This window comes from Branchiostoma belcheri, unplaced genomic scaffold (genome assembly GCF_001625305.1).
Source record: "Branchiostoma belcheri isolate BF01 breed outbred unplaced genomic scaffold, Haploidv18h27 scaffold74, whole genome shotgun sequence".
NCBI lineage: Eukaryota > Metazoa > Chordata > Leptocardii > Amphioxiformes > Branchiostomatidae > Branchiostoma > Branchiostoma belcheri.
The window spans coordinates 567,353-586,439 of NW_017804398.1; the positions used below are offsets into that span (position 1 = coordinate 567,353).

The window sequence follows — 19,087 nt, forward strand, 5'->3', positions numbered from 1 at the left end:
GAATGAGGGGATATGTCTGATATTGACATTTGCTGCCACTTCTTAGCACATTTATCATCATTTCATCGATATCTACTTGATGAAGTATCATGATTTTGAAATAGTCCCGGCTTTATTTTATTTGGGTACCGCCCTTAAATAGCTCGAATCAACCTGTGGTACAAAACAAGCAACCGTTTTCTGTCAGCGACATCGCATTTTTGCCTCACAGATATGTGTATGCTATATGGGATAGGGTTGAATCAACTTACCCGGTACTATATTGAAAGAATATTGACCAGAAAATCCTGTTTTGCCGCCATGAAATTTGCATTGGATGCCTTTTTAACTAAGCTACCTCGCTCAAAGAGAACCACAAATACAGTACCATGTGTGAAGAGAAAGGATCTGCAATTCCTTTAATTTGTGGAGATGATAAAGTAAAACCGTAACATTTAAAGGCAATTCAGAATGCGGGCTCAGTCAGGTACCGATTTGACCGCGGGGTCACTACGGGTCAATGAACCCTAGTGGGCGGGGTCGACAAGATGGCTGCCGTAGCGAAGGTAGACGCGGACGGGTATCCAACCTTCCAGCTGGGAAAACCCAGGTTTGATCAGGTCTGCATCGGATATTGATTGTAAACAGTATATATGTATAACATGTTCATAGTATAACGGTTATGTTCATAGGAACGCAATTTTGTCTGCAACGCATTGCAGCCTTGTGTATCACTCAACAGGCGTCTGATGACTGGCGTATTTATCCATTATTCATTGTGACATTACTCCTCATACATACATGTTAGCCGGCAGTACGTTACATCTGTGGGGTTAACTTCGGTGATCCGTGTAATCAAATGCTGTAATAGTGCCAATCAGAGCTTTAGATAAAATTACAAATGAATCGCTGCCTTTTTACAATGTAATATATTACGTTAAATATACCATATGCTACGAACGTTGTACCATTGTGTTTAGACAACTCTGATGTTAATCTGTGGTCAGCTGTCTGTGGTGATTAGTTGTAATTCTGTGTTTCAGTCGACATTTTGGGGGAGGTACAGACATTTTCTGGATGTCATCGACCCACGAACGTTGTTCACAACAAAGGTACTGCCGCGTTGCAAATAAGAAAATGTGCTTAGTCACTCTCAAGTTTCATATTAAGCTTGCACTATAACGTTATGCATAACGTTGTCTAACTTATTCATTTGGTGATATGACATTGTTTTGGATAAGTCTTAGTATTTAAATCACTTATGGGACCAGTGGTCCATCCCAGCCATCTATGTCCGCATCATGACTGCATCGTGTGTGTAATATAATAAAAATGAGCAGTTAGGAAAATGTAATGATTCAGCCTAGCACCATCTGCTTGGAGATTATGAATGAATGAAGATTTATATTTATGTCTTGCGACAAAGCCACCCAGGCCATACAGGCTTATTAAACGACACATTTAACATTACAGAAGTATAGATATCTCATGAGTAATACCGCATTAACAAATTAGCCATAATAATATTAAAAATTTAAATGATTGAGTAAAACTTATGTTCCCAGGCAGGCCTGTCGGAGGCCAGCCAGCTGTTGGAGGATTACAGGAATGGAAATCTACCTGAGGGGGTCAGTAACAAACAGGTGGGACATCACAACATTAGAATTTAGTTTTCATTCTTTTATTGCTGCTGTTACTGTAGAGTTTACATATAAACATGATAGATAAATGTTTCGTATTCATTGGTTTTTTTATCTACTTTTCAAACAGTTGTGGGAGGCTCAAAAGATCAAAACAGTAAGTTACCATTTTTACCACTCATTGGTATTGATGTTTAATAGGTCTGTCTGCGTGTTTGTGTTTCTTATGTCAACTTGATCATATCTATTATTTCTCAATTTTGAATTAAACTTTGATATCTTTTAGGCTATTCTTCATCCAGACACAGGGGAGAAAATTTTCATGCCATTCAGAATGTCAGGTTGGTTATGTTCTTTTATAGTATATAGTATAGTCTGCAAACATGAGGTCTAAGTCTTTTAATAATTGTGTTTAAGGTCTGCAGTGAAACAATGCCTATAGATATACATTCATGTATATGTATAACATACTACACAAGGAACTAATGGATTTGTCCAGCAGGCAATATGTTGCTCATTCTTCAGTTAGATAACAGAGTTGAATGTCTGACTTGCTGATCTGATTGGAAATCTTTGTACATACATCTGCAGGATTTGTGCCTTTTGGAACTCCAATTGTGAGTATATTACGCGTTACATTTTCATCTTAGATTTGCTGTTTATATTGTAACATGGTCAGCACTAACTCAGAGCAACCCAAGGCCTTGCCAGCCTTCGAATATACTATTATGGCATTACAGTTAATTTGAGCTACCATACAATTTACATGTACTCCCTCTGGTGACATGTTCAGCATGCTAAATATCTCAAGTAGCTGTCCCACATTAAGATTTAGAACATGATTGTGTAAATGTTTAGAAAAATGACATGTAAATCAACAGATTCTTAAGCTTGTTGTCTCCAAGAAAGTAGTGTATTTCACATTTGTGATGCAGTATTGTACATTTTCATCCATAGGTTGTAGGCATGCTGCTCCCCAACCAGACTATGGCTACCACCATATTTTGGCAGGTAGGTGTGTTCCTGTGGTCTGTTAGCTAACTTAACTGCAAAATGCTGAGGGATTTTGTATACTATCTGAAACTCTTGATATAGATATTACTATAATAATCAGTGTCATAGATAACTTTTAACTTTTTGTTTCATTAAAATTTGTAGTGGATAAACCAGACCCACAATGCCTGTGTCAACTATGCCAACAGAAATGCAACAAAGGTAAGTAATGTTACATCTACAATATACGGGTATCATCACGCATATGCACTAAGTACTGTAACAGATAGACAACTGTTTTCCACGGTTTATCTCCCAGTTTTACTTGATTGTTAGCAGTTGTTAACACTTGACAGAAGTTCTTTTCAGATAAACATGACTATCATTAAGGTCCCTTTTTATTCCCCAGCCTACTCCTGTGTCCAGGTTTGTCCAGGGTTACCTAGGAGCTGTCACTTCAGCTGTAGGAATCGCTGTAAGTCTTGAAGTACCTGTACATAAAAAACTACATTACACTATCTGATTTTCATAGCCACCTTAGTGATGACAACTGCTGTACGATTGCAAACTCTGGGGGTATTTTTGGTTTAGCTTTGGATGTGTCATACTATATACAAAATTCAGCTATCTTCCTGGCAAAAGGCTACTTGAAAATTGCATAACATCAAAATTGCATGTCAAGCTAAGTTGAATGTGACCACATCAAATGGTTCAGTGAAAAAAGCCCACAGTAGGGCCAGGGTTAACTGTGCTATTTCTGTAATCAGGTTGGTTTGAATGTCCTGGTGAAGAAGGCGCGTGGCTTCAGCCCCACCACAAGGATGGTGGTGCAGAGGTTTATACCATTCCCTGCTGTAGGTGGGTTGTCTACAGTTCATAACAATTTTACGTAGTACACACATACAGTGTTGGGTCTCTTACCAACTCTTATAATACTTAAAAACAAATGCCTATTCCAAAGAACTGCAACCATGTCAAGTGGCATGCAAACTTCGGGTTCATTTACACATATAACGTTACCATAACTGTGTGATCTCAAAGCAAAAGTTGAACACTAAAGTTACATTTTATATCATCAACCTCACAAAAACATGCCTGACCTTAATGCTGAACATTATCCACCTCAAAAACATGCCTGGCTTTGGTACTGAACATTATCCACCTCAAAAACATACCTGGCCTTGGTACTGAATACTATTCACCTAAAAGAATCATGCCTGTCCTTATTACTGAACAGTATCCCCATCACAAATACATGAGTGTCCTTAGTACTGAATATTATCCACCTAGAGATCATGTCTGTCCTTAGTACTGAACTCTATCCACATCACACCTCATAATATGCCTGTCCTTGCTACTGAACACTATCTACCCAACAAAATCCTGCCTTCCTTAGTACTGAACACTATCCACATCACAAAAACATGCATGTTCTTAGTACTGAACACTATCTACCTCATAAAAGCATGCCTGTCCTTGATATGTACAGTACCCATGGTGTATATTATGTGAGGACCATATGCATGCACTCCCTGTCTTCTCCAGCCACAGCAAATGTGTTCAACCTGGTACTAATGAGGAACAATGAGATGAGGGAGGGCATTGATGTCACTGACAAGGAAGGACACCTAGTGGGCACATCCAAAACTGCAGCCAAACACGTATGTCGGCTAGTATTACTAGTGACTTACATGTTGCATGTCAATTGTAGTTTATTCTGAATGACTGTGTCATTGTTGGACAAACCATAGCTCTATACGTCTGAAAAAGAATAAAAAGATGAATTATGCCATGTTCTAGATTCTAGCTAGACTTGAATAGTTTTTGCTGCATATTGTAGACTTTTCCTTTTGTTGTTGTTGTTTGACTCTATTCATTCATTCTATGATTGTTTTGTGTAATGTCTAAGTTTATAACAGCACACAATAGTGAGATGTGTAAGTGTGTAGTAGTAAATGCCATGTTGTATTATGATGATGTATACCTTCTGCTAGAGCTAAGCACCAGCCTTTGATCTAGATTGATGCCTTGCACTGAAGCACTATTACTAGTTGCTTTAGACCTTCAAACTCTGACTTCTGCCATCTGTGGCCATCTTGCATGTAGGCATTGTTTGAGACTGCTGTGAGTCGTGTGGTCATCACTGCTTTGGTTACTGGCATTCCTCCTGCCATTATGCTGCCTTTGCAGAGGTATGTTACTAATGAACTCACTAACATGGGGCACAGCATCGGTTGATCCAGGGGCTGCCTTTTGAATCAGTCAAATTTTGTTTTACATGTTTTTGTAGGATTTTCAGTGAGACTACAACAAAACCAACTATCAGCAAGGTTCTAAAAGTTTTCAACAAACTTGGTCACAAGACAAAGAAGATTTGTACATCACATCCATAGGTGTACCAAAATTGACCTCAATCCTATATCTACTCATACAATCAATGTGGCAGGAGCCTTGGTCAACTGAAAAGGAAGAACTGCAGTGGGACAATACCATCAAGTTTTTTTTCCAAATTCAATTTTGAGAATAATAAAATATTCATACCAAAAACTTTAGTGCCCCTGGATCAGCATCTGCTTGAATAGCCTCCAGTCTTGCATGCTCTTCTATAAATCCTGCTATGATTGCTACAGACTCTAGATTTACAACTAGCCTGACTACATCACACTCCTAGCAGCCCTCCCACTGGTCAGGAAGGAGTCCAATCAGCCCCTGACAGATTGCATAAGACAAAGTAACTCTACCACCTAGCTGGAACCCCTCCACTCCGCTCATACTGAAAGGGTTTAGACCACCTCCAGGTTCTAACCTATCCCGACTGTGACCCTGCCAGGCCCTGTTTGAGACAGCCGTGACCCGAGCATTCCTCCCAGTCCCCATACTCCTCCTGCCTCCACTGGTCATGTCAGCGGTGGAGAGGTGGGTTAGGACATGTCACAACTACCAACATGTTCCACGTTTGTTTGTACTGTTTGGGAATTACACTAAGCAAGGACGTCATATCACAAAGTCTTGTTGTTTTGTCCCGTTTGACATCACTTTTTTTACTGTATGTCTGAAATATTCTGAAATATTCACTATATGAAAGTCTATCAGTGTTAACACAATGATCTCTGTCGAAATGTTGAAATGCTAGAAACTCCACCAATAATTCTTAATTTAAAAGCACATTTTTATTCCATAGTCTTAGATTAGACTCATAGTATGTTTGTTGTTGTATAGCAGTGAACACAATACTGTACATACATTGTGCCTTGCACAATTGTTAAGCGATAAATTTCTCTGTAAACTGTAGGACAGCGTGGCTTCTGGCTCGACCCAGGATGGTGATGCCCATGCACGCTGTCGTCTGTACAGCAGCCTTTGGGTTTGCCCTGCCCATTGCTATTGCACTGTTCCCACAGTACTCAGAGGTAAGGCCTCCACTAAAGAACTTTCACTGGCCTTCAGCCATATTGGATTGTAAGGGTCAATGAATACATGTATTTGTCAGCAGTGTCATGGCAGAACTTGACCTTCCTAACGTGTGGGTTTTTTTTCAAAGCACACAGAGACGTTAACCAGGTTATTTGTCAAGTAACAATATACACTGTACGATAACAGTAAAGGAGTGGGCTAAAAGATCAGTCCAGACTTTTTTTTTGCAGTACTGTGTTCTTACTCTTAACAGTTATCCAAATAGCTCATATTGCAATTGTTTAATCTAGATGCTTTATAATGTATATTGTATATCTAGCTGGAGTTTTGATATGTCTTTTTCTGTGTTTACAGATTTCTACCTCCAAACTTGAACCTGAGATTCAGGCTGCCACCCAGGAGTTAACTGTCATCTACAACAAGGGGCTGTAGTGCCAGCTTCCCTGTGTTTGGACCCAGACTGCACATGTAAGGTAAGACAGAACTGTTGACTGAATCATTTGAGACTTTTGATACAGCCTCTGCCACTACTTTCCTTGCAAATGACAGGTTGACTCTTCCCAGAGAAGCATAAGTACTCAGGACTTGGATAGATGTGGCAAATTGTCCTCTGTGATACATTATTGTCCTCTGTGATGAATTCTTGACATTTTTTATTGATAAGTACTCCATAGACATTATATGTTTTCACTACTAGTATCTTCCAACATGCATAAAATGTAAGATTTTTTTCTGCTTCATCACCTAACCATTTTTTACATATGATTATAGATGACTTTGATTCATCATTCCAGTCAGTATAAGTCTACCACATCACTAAACTGCAAAGTAAGCAAGGCTGAGACATCATTCATTGGAATTTTCCTATGGAAAGGGACAATGACAGGACGTATAAGGTGCAATATCTACTAGTCTTGAAAGACAAACTCAAGTTTCTGCTGTTATGGCAAAATCATTTGAAAATCAGGTGTGCCATATAAGTTACAATGTACCATGTGTGCCTTTGGAAGTTGCATCTATTGTCCTGTACCAGATTTCAATCATAGGCTCTGTACACGTAGCTTGTTTGTTTTTACATGTATGTGGAAACCATATGCCATCCAACAATTTGCAAAATACCACAGCAGGATCATAATATGTATATATTTGTCATGTACATGTATTTGTTATTGATACATTATATGGATGTATACTCTGTTATTTTAGATGCATTTTAGTGGAAGTATTTATATATCTGTCCTACAAATATCTCAATCATAGCTTGCTGGAGGACAAAATAGTGGAAGAGTCAAAGATTTTGTACCTGTACACATTAAATAAACACAATGTTACAAAATGTTTTAAAATACACAAATCCTTGGATAGCAAATCATGCCTGCCAAACTAAAATTCAAAGTAAAAAAAAAGAAATAAAGCAAAAGAAATAGTTAGATTTGAAGAAAGGTATGATAGAGAAGGTGAGAAGGTGAATGTGTTGTAATGGATATTTTATATGATTTGTTTACAATGATGGCATTTTATAGTGTTTTGTTGTAGTTGATAATCAGGGACTAATAGCATAATGTAATATATGATGTAAATGTTGCAAAACCAACACTATACAAAATAAGGATTTCCATTGTACATGTGAGTTATCAAAGCCTGGCTGAAGGGTGATTTTATGAACATCCCTTCTAGACAACAGGGTCCAGTGCAAGAGAAGTGGGATGGAAGCTTGTTTTTCTCCAAGGTCATTTTACAGCATTCCCACTTACTGATAGTTTGATGGCAATTGTTATATATTTATTAGAAAAAGAAAATGGTGCTCTTTCTTCTCAAGTTATTATTGCATGCATATGTGTTGTGGCCTCAGGATGTATCATGTTCGTTTATAGTATGGCGGGTGACTATACAGTATGGCATGATCATTAAATCCAGTATCCAGAATTAAGTCCTCAGAATCTCGAGTTGTACTGTCCGCACGCGCGCACACACACACGCACACACACACACACGCGCGCACGCGCGCACACACACACACTCATGCACACACACACGCACACATTCACACAAACACACTGCATGAGCCCCACACGGTCCATTTTTCGAAGCTGACTTTCGTTTCCCCAACAATAGCGATGAGTGCCTACCAGACATCATGAACATCCATCCATGGCATCATGAGTTATGCACATTAATCCACGGTCACCCCGCCATAGCCAAACCGAATACATAACACCCCGGCGAAGGTAATCACCCGGTGGAGTTTACTCAGTCCCGAGCCCATGGCGACTCAGCCTTGTTGACGACAACTTCTTTTTGTGCAAACAAAATGTCCAATGAAGAGAGAGATATCGTATCTGTTCGATCTCCCAGGGTTGGCTGACGTAAAGCTTCAAAACTGGATTCCGTCGCAACGACGGATTTTTGAATTCTATAGTGTTCCCTGCGCACCAAAGTTTTGTCACTGTAGAAAAGGTAAGTACAGTTCAATTGCCTGATTTCTTTCCAAGTAGCGGTAGTGTCATTTATCGTGCAAGTGTGTGATATGCTGTATTTTTGGTAAAAGTAAAAAAAAAACTGTCACGTAAGACGCTGACTTTGAAGTTTCAATGATGTAAAGGCGCAAATGGAAAGATTTGTTTTAAAATTTGATATAATTGATTGTTGTGAATGTTGTTCAGAATTGGTCGTCTTAGCGAAATCTCGTTGAAAATTCGCACTGGGTTCCGTGATTTGCTCTCGTGAACAAGAACTCCATCCCATTCTTAGCTCAAGCCAGATAATTGAACACATTCTTTGTGTTTCTGGTCAACTGTTCTCGATTGGGACTAATCTGGGAAAATGAAGTGTTACTATTAAGTGTTTGGCTGTGCGGCCTCTACCATGTCGACTGTCTACGAAACCAGCCGTAAAGTCGGCTAAAGTCCTGACGATATCGACTGAAAGGTAACGAGCCCGGCCCTCCTTTGACAATATGTGTGCCTAAAATGATGGCGGATTCTCCTGAAATGGAACACAGTACGAGGACAGTCGTGACGAAAAAATATAGAGAACTTTTAAGACAACGCTATAGATTTTGTTCGTGTTAAGTAATCTGTCTATTTGCGGTCATCAGATCTAGACTCTTTAAATGTCTATTATGGGATATCATATGTGTAGCTATATGTTGTCCGCAATATTTCCCATCAGCTAATGTTTCCCTAAAATCCTCTGTATTCGTTTTGATTTTGAAATTATCGCCTAAGTTGTTTCTGTTATTGGAACAAATTTCGCCACTTTAGCCTTTCGAAAAGGCAAAAACTAGCTTTATCTTTAACATTACTTGATTCCTCAATGCTATTCTGCATTTGTACTTTAAGTTCTCCGTCCAGTGAAGTTTCTGTCCATTTTTACTGAACTTTCTATGACTTCATGAATCATTGAATAAATTTGAATGAATGAATGATTGGTTTTTATTAGCACTAGAATTACTGGTTTTCTAGTTGTTTTAACAAAGTATTTGAGTAAGTCAAAATTACCAAAAGTTGGAAATACCTCCTTGGTACCACCTGCCTATCTGCGACTGCAAGCCATTAATTTGATTGATAGGTTGAGTATTGTGTTTCTCAGCAGGAGGAGGCCTATAAGTAACCATTGTATTTGCACTGCGCTCTACCATTGCCGGTTTACCACAATTCAACAGATAACAAGCCATGATCCTACATAACAACAGTAGTATGTAAACAAGCTACCTTGCGCAGGGCCATTTCGCAGCGATCATTTGGGACTTTCACACACATTTATTACAAATTTATATAATTAGCAAGATAAAAAGTCGAAGTTGCATGGGGATTTTGTTTGGACGACACGTTGCCTGTCCAAAATTGCACCAATAGAAGATATTATATGATTATGTACTAGTAATAGTTGCCCTTAGTAAACTAGAATTGAACTCTATATCTGTTTGTGCGTATTTATTCCGTTGTACTGTTACAATTGTCACGAGCAAGCCGTAAGGGGTATCCCACTAATCCACACTAATCCTAAGTATACAGTAACCTGTCATTGATTTATCCTTATGACTTATAATTAAGCCCTGGTCACATACATCGTACAATGCAGCTACGATGGAGGGCTTTATTTTCCACGACGATCTTACCGTACGTCGTAGACTTTAAGAAGATTTAACGGGGTGAATTGCACCTGTCTCGTCTCATATTGACGACCTATGGCAAGATCGTCGTGAAAAAACATGCATCGAAGGTGCATCGTACGGTCTATGTGATCGGGATACCCCAACACCGTACTATAGGTACAACCATCCTCAGCCTGAGTCAGACGTATGCCACGCGACAATGCGGCGTAAACTTGGTATTCATCGATTTTTGGTTCCAGTAAAATGGGGAATTATATGAGTTAATCTGAGCACGGCTACTATTAATCACCTCAGGGTAATAGATGATGGCCGAAATGAACGTCAGACGGGGGAAGTTGTTAGGTAATTTACAGCAGACAGTGGAATCCGCCAATAACAACTTGTAAATGGCTCTCCGGTTGTAATGACATTTGTTGTATCCGGGGAGATGCGGGGGACGCTGAGGAACTATGCTTCCGTGCGCGCCGTGTTATCGGTAGTTTGGGCGGGGTTGCCTAGCTTGTTGACGGTAACAGCAGGGAGAAGTACTAGTGTTCTTGACAACCACCTGCACGTTTAGACATGCGCAACTGTAGCAGCAATGCTGGAGTACGAGTGATAGACTAAGCGCGTTCACAGAGCACCAAATGATTTACATTAGCACAGGGTCCTTACTTTAGTCTCAGTAATCACCATATTCTTGTTATCTATGTATGCGTTTTAGTTTATATTCTGATTGGCTTCACCAGAAGGGGAATGTTTTAGGTTTGGCCATGGTGGAGTGGATCTGTTTGTGGGGTGGATCTGTTTGTATGTCAACAGCACAACTCTAGAAGATGTGAATGAATATGATATTTTTGGTAGGTGAGTATATCCCACTGTCCGTAAATCAGGTTCCAGGGGACATACTGCTCTTTTGCCGGAAGTACGATTTTGAGGATCTGCTTCGAGATCAGTGCTGGTGACATTATGTAACAAAAATGACTTCTGTCGACAAAGATGATCTTTCAAAGACAAATCTTTTGGAGATTACAGTTTGGCCCCGCTGATAATTTGTCATCTCTCTTCAAAAACAAAACTTCAGTTACAATTATGAGATGTTGTTACTTACTGAGGTGGAGTTTCTTGTCAGGTGCGGATCACAGTGCGACTTCTTCTCACTCTTCCAAATTCTTCTGGAGTGTTTGAAGACGAGAATGGGAGCCGGAAGGGTCTAATGTTGTGGTCAACTAAATTGTCTACTCGTTTGATGCAATCTGTGTTAATTGTGGGCATGCCATTAATTCTCATCCTGGCCTTTCCACGTGAAGAGATTTTGAACACCTTCCACTTTCAACAATGGGGGAAGGCAAACAGCTATAGGAAGGAAATGAGAGCCATTGTCCAGAGGGAGATGAGAACAACTTGTGAGGCGCTCGGAGGAGGAAGAAGGACGTAGATCGGTGGCGGTTATGCCGTTTTTATCAGCGACGATGGGATCGGCTTGATATGAAAGACACAATGATCAGAAGTTAAAATCTTCCAACACTTTGAATTACTGCCGTAGGGGTGGTGTATACGTAGATGACCTATTTATCCTATTTTCCTCTAATATATCATGTTTAATTATATGTCCCTAACCACGTGCGCAACCTGCTAGTAATCACAGGAAATGGGGCTTAAAAATATGAAATAAGAAGAGATCATACAGCAATTACAGGAATTCATTACTTGGCATTCATCATGTTGTCAATATGTCAGCATCTTTTGTCCGAACAGAAAAATGGAAAAGCGTTATTGTCACTTTTGTAGTAAACATGCAATCATGTGGACAATCTAGAATTATCTTAAAACTGAACTTTTGATTGACAGTAGTTATGAAGGGTCGTTGACCTCTTGTCATAGCCTCGGATGAACTTTTCACCCCGGACCATTTTGCCACAGTTGAGGGGAGCTAGCCGGTTCGACCGGTTAAATTTGTCCTCCTCTGTTCTTTGTCCTCTCTGATCAGAACTTCATCTGAACATTCGACCAATCACACAAAACTATAGACACGTATACATACATGTACGGATGACTCGCCTTACTTTTCTTAACTACCCTGTAGACCATGCGTTTATGTCCCCACTGACTTTCACAGAGGTGCGTGAAGGATGATGCCCAGACTGGTAGTAAACAGAAGATCGTTCTCCTAAATCCTCTAAACCCTGAAGCTGATAAGGGTTATATATATGACTGGTCTGGTGTTCTTATTTTCCATCAGGCTATGTCAAGGGGCGTGTCATGGCGGCTAGCCTGACGACATGGATACTGCTGGTGTTCGCTGAGCACGGTTAGTACTGTTAACATAGCCTCCTCATCAGCAACCGGCTAGAGCTTTTACAATGCGATTTTTTTCATAATATCACTCCAGCCGGCCCAAAGGCAGTGTTATACATAACGTCTTTAGCTGTGGCCGGCACCAAATAGAAGTGATATGCCATAAGATAAGAACCGCATTATTAAAAGCTCCCTTAGATGCCCCAGTCATAGTTTGTTTATTAGACCGATCTCCATTAGTTTGTACAGTTGCCATACATACTATTCTTCCTGGAGTCGTTAAGTCATAGAGCCTTCTTATGAGGATATACTAGTAGAGAGGACATCATGGGACTGATGATACTGAAAGTCTTAATCAACTTTAAGGAACGAGCTGTTTTAGTTATGGGCAATCATAACAATTTTTAGTGTTTTCGTAACGTTATATGTTCGATCTACATCGGTCAACTGTCCAATTATTGACGACGTGTTCTCATTGGTTGACCACTGTAGCCATGGCAACCTGGACCTTCAGCCCGTCCTGCTACCGTGTGCAGGACGTGGAGGCCGACTGGGTGACGTCATGGCTGAAGTGTCAGGAGCTCGGCGCACACCTGGCCATAGAGAGCGACACGGGCGAACACACAGCCATCTCTCAGTACCTGCAAACACTGGGGAGGACCGACGACTACTGGATCGGCGGGAGGAAGACGCTGGACACGGCACCGCTCATACACTCGTCATTCCAGTGGGTCACAGAGTTCAGAGGTTAGTTGTGGAACAATCTAACTCTTATACAACTAAACAATTGTCTTTCTAAAACGGTTTTGAGGTGGAGACAATACGTGTTTAATTGCTCTACCGCAGATGAACTGATTCAGAGAATAGTGTATATTTTAGACATATTGAAGGTAAATATCAGCAGTACATTGTACATAATGTTACCTTCTTAAATGTCTTTAGTAGCTTTAACATCCTGATTCCACAAAACTTAGAGGGAAGTTTAGAGGGAAGTTCCATAGAAGTTCCATAGCACCTAGCCTATGTAACCCAAGCTCCGGGGGGCTCCCTACATAGTCCGCCACCCGGGGGCCGACTGGATGTTGGGCGGCCGGCAAAAGCGATTTAATCAGGCTACATAGCACCTTACACAGACGTACACAACACGAGTACCCTAACGACGATATGGTCATCATACCAGGTACACAGAACAAGTGTCCTCCGCAGAGCAGCTCTGACCGGGTGAACTGTACGGAGATGGGGGTGGGGCTGACGTGTCAGGTGCTGGGCTGCTGCTGGGACAACACCACCACTACACCCGGGGTACCCGCCTGCTACTTCCCCAGTAAGCCTTTGACAGATCAATCCATACTATACTATCTCTATTTTGGAGTTTGTAGTTGACCATACGAAAGTTGCTGTAATTTCTGTTGCGTTGATAAAGCTTCTTCTTCTATAATTATTATAACATAACTATCGACAATACTCCTCCAAAGCTACCCGTGGCGCGTTGGACAGCGGTAACTGGCTGGCCGGAGAGCCGAACAACACCCCCAGTCCGGAGATGTGTGTAGAGGAGAAGTACTCCGCTGGGGGGCACAGCTGGAACGATAAGAACTGCCTCCTTCAGACCAGGAGCCTTTGCGAGACCTGTAAGTGCAAACATTCATTCGGCTGAGAAGTTCATATTACTTGGGGTCTTTGATGTAATTTGCATGTCATCATCTAAGGGAGTTCCAAACTCTATACAGATATGCATCAGAATAAGCTCCTCCTTACACTAAAGACAATTCAGATACTCATTTTATATACAGATTGCAGTCGTCTTCAAACTCAGTCAATGATGAAAGATAGCGGATGCTATGTGAAACGTACGCGTCTTTAGTCTTCAGAGAAATCATACAGTTGCTTGAGTTATTTTGTATTACGTAAAACAGTTGATTTTTTTCTCTGCAGTCCTGACCTGTGTCCACCCCCTGACGGATCAGAGGGTGCCTTGTGGGTACACCATAACCCGCACCTGTCCCCCAGGCACGGCCACCACCTCACCAACTCTCGTGTGTGAGAGCAGCGCCACTAGCGGTTCCTTTGCGCAGACCATGGGGTGGAATGGCACCTACGACCCCTGCACAGGTGAGCCACATCTGTAGTAAATATAGAAACATACTTCAAACAGAGATACTCAAACATTAACAAATACATAAACTGAAATAGGGTTTCAAGTATTCTCTTCCTGACACATTTCCAAATGACTCATCTGCTCCTAGTCGACGTGTCCCTCAGGGCAGACAGTACTATTAGATCTTGCCATAGGAACACATGCTTAAATACACTATTTCAACACCTCATGAAAGTACTTGCCCATACTCCAATCTCAAAAATTTTTTCTGCACCAGGTAGCAACAAGGGTCTGATTCCCAAAAATAGAAAGGAAACAGGGGGTTGACCATCTCAAATTCCCGCCACAGCTGATGATAGTAAAAAAACCTCAACTTTGACCTACATTTTCCATGCCCCCCATGGTATCCATCCGCCTGGCCAGACAAGACCTAACCACTCACATCTCTCACTACGCCCACTAAACTGGTGAAATAAACAAAACTTGACCAATGTAGGAAAGTTTAGACCCTACCTGTGCCTTCCAGCCCAAAAATCTCCAAAATGGACCAAAAATTTCAAGAGAAAAAAAGGTTTTCAAAGGTATTAACTAGGCACTACAATCGTTTTTTGAGGCCTCTACTGCGCAACGCAAATGTGGTGTCTGCCCCTCAGGCTGGGTTTCGAGAGACTTAGATCCTGATTCTTTATTCTTGCAGATATAGACGAGTGCCTTGAGGGATCCCATAACTGCCACCCAAACGCCTCCTGTTCCAACAGCCCCTTTCCCTTCAGCTGCGCCTGTAAGCAGGGGTTTATCGGGGACGGCTGGACTTGTGCTCCTTATGCGACTCAACCGAATCCGGGTTCTTCAGTTCCTGGGGTCTCCCCAAATCCGGGATCTTTAGTCCCGGGGGTGTCACAGAATTCGGGCTCTTTAGTCCCAGGGGTCTCCCCGAATCCGGGCTCTTTAGTCCCGGGGGTCTCCCCGAATCCGGGCTCTTTAGTCCCGGGGGTCTCCCCGAATCCGGGCTCTTCAGGTCCGGGGGTCTCCCCGAATCCGGGCTCTTTAGTCCCAGACGTCTCACAGAATCCGGGCTCAGGGGGCTCACAAAATCCGGGGTCCCCCGGAGGAGTCAGTGCCTCGTCACATCCGGGCATCTCGTCTGGTGGCGGGTCACAACACCCAAGCTCTGCCGGAGCCGGCGTGTCGCCACAGCCGGGCCCGGGGTCTGGTCCTTCACAAGGCCCGGGGTCTGCCGTCTCACAGGCCGACAGTTCTACTGGTTCTAATGACGCCACAGCAGCAAAACCAGGTACCGGGAACTGCGGTCCCTGTGACTGGGCGGGAGGACGGCTGTCAGGAGCCATGGTGGTCGTCATGAACAACATCGGAGGAACTTCTGACAGTGAGAATATGGATTTTATTACGATAACCATTGGAACGATAATCACAAATGATTATCATTATCATGAACCTTTGAAACTAATTACCTTCTTGATTTCTCTAACTGCAACACAACACAACACAACAGTACAGCGTCATGTCCATGTTTCAGACCTGGCGGTTGTCGCTATAACCCTGGTGGTGTGCCTGCTTCTCTTCCTTCTGGGATGCCTGCTGGCGTATCTTATCAGGTATTCATTACAACAATTAATTCAAACTGCCTTTAAATAGTTGCCGCTGCTAAATGCTCACTGGAGAAAACCTGTAGGTGATTTATGTCACGTTTATTCATGTTTATGTTTTGCCTACCCCCCACCCCCTCCATTGTGTTAAACAAAAAATTCAAATACACCATTTCAATTGTATTTCAACTGTATTTCAATTGACACAGATTCAGAGCACACACGATCTCTAATACTTCTTGTATCATTCTAATGACAATCAAACCTTTTTTCAAGAAAACGAAGAAACATGAAATCAGTTGAACTAGCCCCGCCGGAGTACCACAACGTGAGACAGACGAAGGCAGAGGTCCCGACGGAAACTGGCTCCTTCACAACGGAGACGACCATTGGCGAGAAAAGATCCGTCACTCGTGAGTATAGCTATCAAGCAATGCCGCTGGAGGACGTCTTCTTACAGTAGCTTTGTTGTTGTTGATCGAACTAGGACTGGAATCAGCTTTGAAGTAGATCTCAGTGGCGCGGCGTTGTCAGAGAAATCCTCTCCAAGCAGAGGTTGAATGGGAAGATTGTGATCTTTAATGCACCGTTTTCTGACAGCTGGCCTATTGGATACTGTTTTGCCTACAGCTATTGGATAATGGCTTGTAACTTTTGCGTATGATATGCCGGGTTCGTGGTTGCTAGACACATTTCTTTATGAAGGAATTGCGAAAGTTGCCCAACGTCAGCTTATATCCCTGCTGACACCGTCCTAAAAATCCTGCATGGCTCATGACGGAAGGGAGTTTAACCAGCCGCGATAGCATATTTCACACGCCAACGCGCAGAGCCGCTTTGGGGACCCATTCCGGAGACAAGTGCAGTTAATTTCAATAAATCATATCGATCAAGTGCAGTAGATCTCTAATCTGTACACACAGTCGCTGGGGCTAGTTGACCTCCATCCCAGACCAGTCTGACCTCCAGCAATCGGACCAACGGCGGACTGTTTACTTGCAGTCCTCGGATCTAGACCAAGCGATGTTTCATTCCGTAGGTCCGAAAAACGCCATCATAGTCACACGGCTCTGTCCATGGTGCTGAAATGTTCAGTAAACATCATCTGAACCTGGCCGTACGCGTGATGACAAGAAGTTGATTCCTGGGGCACAGTACACTTAGAGAGAAAAAAGTACCTCCTCGTAATCTGAGTTGCTGCCCTGATGCAGAATACTCAATATCCTTTATGTTCATCTTTAATACTGGATTGACCAAACACTGTACATGTAAGGTAATGTGCTTGAGATTTACAGTGACAGTATATGTTATGTGTTTATCTTTCAGCGGCGTGGAGCCCCATCTCCATGTACAGGGGGAAGTCTTCCCGTGTCTGGTGATGCACACAGATTACCCAGGGGGCTTTGCACCTGGGTTACTCCATTTCCGGTCGTACACCCGGGCCATCATGGGAAGCTTGACGACCGGAGCACGCTATGTTAGTTATACAATAGAGCTTTATTATGATCCAACAGGATGATTTCATATTTCTTGCAGTCTCATAAAGTGAGTGCGTAGTAAAAAAAAATGGATGCAACAGTATGATCCAACTCCATATAATGAAAACTACCGTGTCGTTTTGCAGGAACAACCATAAAATGTTGCACTAGCTTTAGCTAACTTACAATGAAAAGACACTTCGTCACTGTACACAAAACTATATGTTGCTTTGTTGTTCCTACTGAGAGGAAATATGTGCTTTAAAATCGGCCTTGGATCAATAAAAGTCAATGACGTTGGTTGATTTCCCATTCATATGAACTTTACTGCAGATAGCTTTGAATATCGTCATGGTTATAAACCGCTGACCTCTTTCCGAGAGGGTTCGCTCTTAAATCAATGTTAATGGACTTTTACTCGCTGCTAGTGGATCGTTTTACTGTGTCACAAACCCCTTTTGGGCTTATAGGATAACGTCAATAATCCACATCGCTCTCGCAAAACCTCAGAGAAACAAAATATTGATGCTCAACACGGTAAATCTGTTGAGAAAAGACGGCACGGGTTGAGATCATGCTAAATAAGAAAAAGAGGGTAAAATCTGAAGGTCAAGGATTTTCCCCAGAATCTAGTTGACGCCATTACACAGTTTATTACCCAGCATCCTGTGCGTGAAATAAAACCGATTCATCTGAGATACAGGGACATTTCAAAGGCTTGAGATAAAACATTCAGAAGACATTAGTACGCTTCTATCCAAATCGCTTCAGAAGGTTCTGTATAGTTGCAGGATTAGGGTTTGAGTGATATGTAAGCGTACCGAAGTGGATACAAACACACACGACTGGAAAGGTAGATTTAGACGTCCTCTCAAGCAAACCCTTGGTAAGAGCCGGCACTGTAAAGGTCCCGCCGATAAAAGGCGAAGGTTAAGGCGGGGAAGAGTCGTAAGATTGCCGGGTAATACTGGCCAGCGGACAGTGAGCACGTAGGGCACGTAACCACTCCGAGAGACAAACGACCGAGCTTACGCGTGTAGAAGTGTGATAGCTTGTTGCCAATCACTCGTGAACCATATCAACCTTTTCTTTCTATAGAAATGTTTTGGGAAGTCAAACGCACCACACTGCAGTAGCATACGTCGTATTTTTTTTTATATCTGATATGGAGGGAGACGGAAAATAACAGTGTCGAGAACAAGCAGCAATGCTTAAATGATAGAAGATATCAAGTTAAGTCGTTACACTTGCAATGTCCTGTCAGTTCTATAGGAAACAGGGGTCAGAGATCAGCCTCATGAAGGAATTTAGATCATTACGTTTTAAAGCTGGTTTTGTGACTAATATTCCGTCAGGACTACTATAACTCGATCGGTTAAAGACAGAATGTCCGTAAAAGCTCGTTACATTCCTTTAAAGCAGCCGGTGGACATTGGCCGTGACAGATTGTAATGTCTGAGTATGATAATTTGGAGGAATAACTA

At 41.9% G+C, this 19,087-nt stretch overlaps 2 protein-coding genes across 3 annotated transcripts; both read left to right on the forward strand.

Annotated features, from left to right (window-relative positions):
- The first annotated feature begins 479 nt into the window (after positions 1-479).
- Positions 480-7,956, forward strand: LOC109485256 (sideroflexin-5-like). 2 transcript variants are annotated; one of them, XM_019788728.1, is made up of 15 exons: positions 480-599; positions 1,023-1,091; positions 1,545-1,622; positions 1,750-1,776; positions 1,906-1,960; positions 2,211-2,236; positions 2,577-2,630; positions 2,778-2,834; positions 3,022-3,087; positions 3,380-3,470; positions 4,158-4,273; positions 4,719-4,804; positions 5,905-6,022; positions 6,381-6,499; positions 6,798-7,956. In XM_019788728.1, the coding sequence occupies exons 1-14, from the start codon at positions 528-530 to the stop codon at positions 6,456-6,458; spliced, it is 993 nt and encodes a 330-aa protein (XP_019644287.1). In that variant the 5' UTR covers positions 480-527; the 3' UTR covers positions 6,459-6,499; positions 6,798-7,956. The 2 variants fall into 2 exon arrangements, with proteins under 2 accessions (XP_019644287.1, XP_019644288.1); XM_019788729.1 differs by lacking the exon at positions 4,719-4,804 and adding an exon at positions 5,443-5,528.
- Positions 7,957-10,457: 2,501 nt separating this feature from the next.
- LOC109485221 lies at positions 10,458-17,932 on the forward strand. The gene is made up of 10 exons (XM_019788667.1): positions 10,458-10,485; positions 12,365-12,433; positions 12,913-13,167; positions 13,601-13,744; positions 13,896-14,051; positions 14,356-14,532; positions 15,216-15,905; positions 16,056-16,134; positions 16,402-16,538; positions 17,452-17,932. The coding sequence occupies exons 1-10, from the start codon at positions 10,458-10,460 to the stop codon at positions 17,502-17,504; spliced, it is 1,788 nt and encodes a 595-aa protein (XP_019644226.1). The 3' UTR covers positions 17,505-17,932.
- The last annotated feature ends 1,155 nt before the right edge of the window (positions 17,933-19,087 follow it).